The sequence below is a fragment of the Tupaia chinensis genome, unplaced genomic scaffold (assembly GCF_000334495.1).
Source record: "Tupaia chinensis unplaced genomic scaffold, TupChi_1.0 Scaffold143921_1, whole genome shotgun sequence".
NCBI classification, from domain to species: domain Eukaryota; kingdom Metazoa; phylum Chordata; class Mammalia; order Scandentia; family Tupaiidae; genus Tupaia; species Tupaia belangeri.
This window is the reverse complement of record NW_006203772.1, coordinates 435259-436090: the sequence shown is the minus strand read 5'-3', so window position 1 is coordinate 436090 and position 832 is coordinate 435259. Positions and strand designations below refer to the sequence as shown.

Below are 832 nucleotides of genomic sequence, written 5' to 3'. Positions count from 1 at the left end.
CTGGGAGGAGGTCACTATGAGTGCAGCCTGCCTAGCCTTCCTGACTGGACCAGCCTATGGTGAGCCTAATGGACCCCATTACTGGGCGGTGTTGTCTCTAGGCCAGGGTGCCCCTGGGGGCTGGGAGGCGACCCTGGGAGTTGGCTCTAGGGTGGCCGCGCCGGGGCTGGGGGAGGGGCGGCCGCAGGGCGGCTGAGATCCCACATCAATCACGTCCCTTCCGAGAGCTCAGCTTTGGGCTCCTGCGGAGAGGCTTGTGGGCGCGAAAGGGAGCTACCTTGGAGAAGCCGGGATGGGGAGGTAGCTGGGGTGCAGAGACAGTGGCCCCGGCGGGCGAAGCTGAGGTTCAGTTCGGGGACTTGGGACCTCGCGGAGCCCGCCGAAGCGTGAGGTTGAGAGAAGAAGCGTGAGGTTGAGAGAATGACGGGGGCGGGGCTGGGGGCGGGGCTAGGCGTGGGAGTAAGAATTGGGGGCTCCGGTTTGGGGCCGGGGTTAAGATTTAGGGGCGAGACTAAGCCGGGTCTGGAGAGGAACTAGGGATGGGACTGAGGCCTGGCCCTGTGAGGTTTAGGCCTGAGGTAAAGGGGAAGCACCAGGCCTAAAGGTGGGACAAAGAGGAGCCTGGAAGGAGCTGGAAGGTCCCGGATGAAGAACGCGGCTGACGCTCAGACCTGGCAGGGCAGACCACGCGGCCTAGAGCGGGGAGGGGGGAGGCGGGTGGGGGGTGCCGGGCAAGCATGAGGCGGAGCTAGGGGCTAGGGTGGGGCGAGGGGAGACTGGAATTTACGGCTGGGCGGCGGGGTCAGCAAAGCCGCGGGTGCGGGGTGGAATT

The 832-nt window shown here is 65.9% G+C and overlaps 1 protein-coding gene across 1 annotated transcript in view; it reads left to right on the top strand.

Annotated features, from left to right (window-relative positions):
* Nucleotides 1-832, top strand: part of PROCA1 (protein interacting with cyclin A1) — a 10275-nt gene continuing 9443 nt past the window's right edge. The window contains exon 1 of the mRNA XM_006165453.3: nt 1-59. Coding sequence (XP_006165515.1) covers nt 17-59 — 43 coding nt within the window. The 5' untranslated portion in view covers nt 1-16. The remainder of the gene's footprint in view (nt 60-832) is intronic.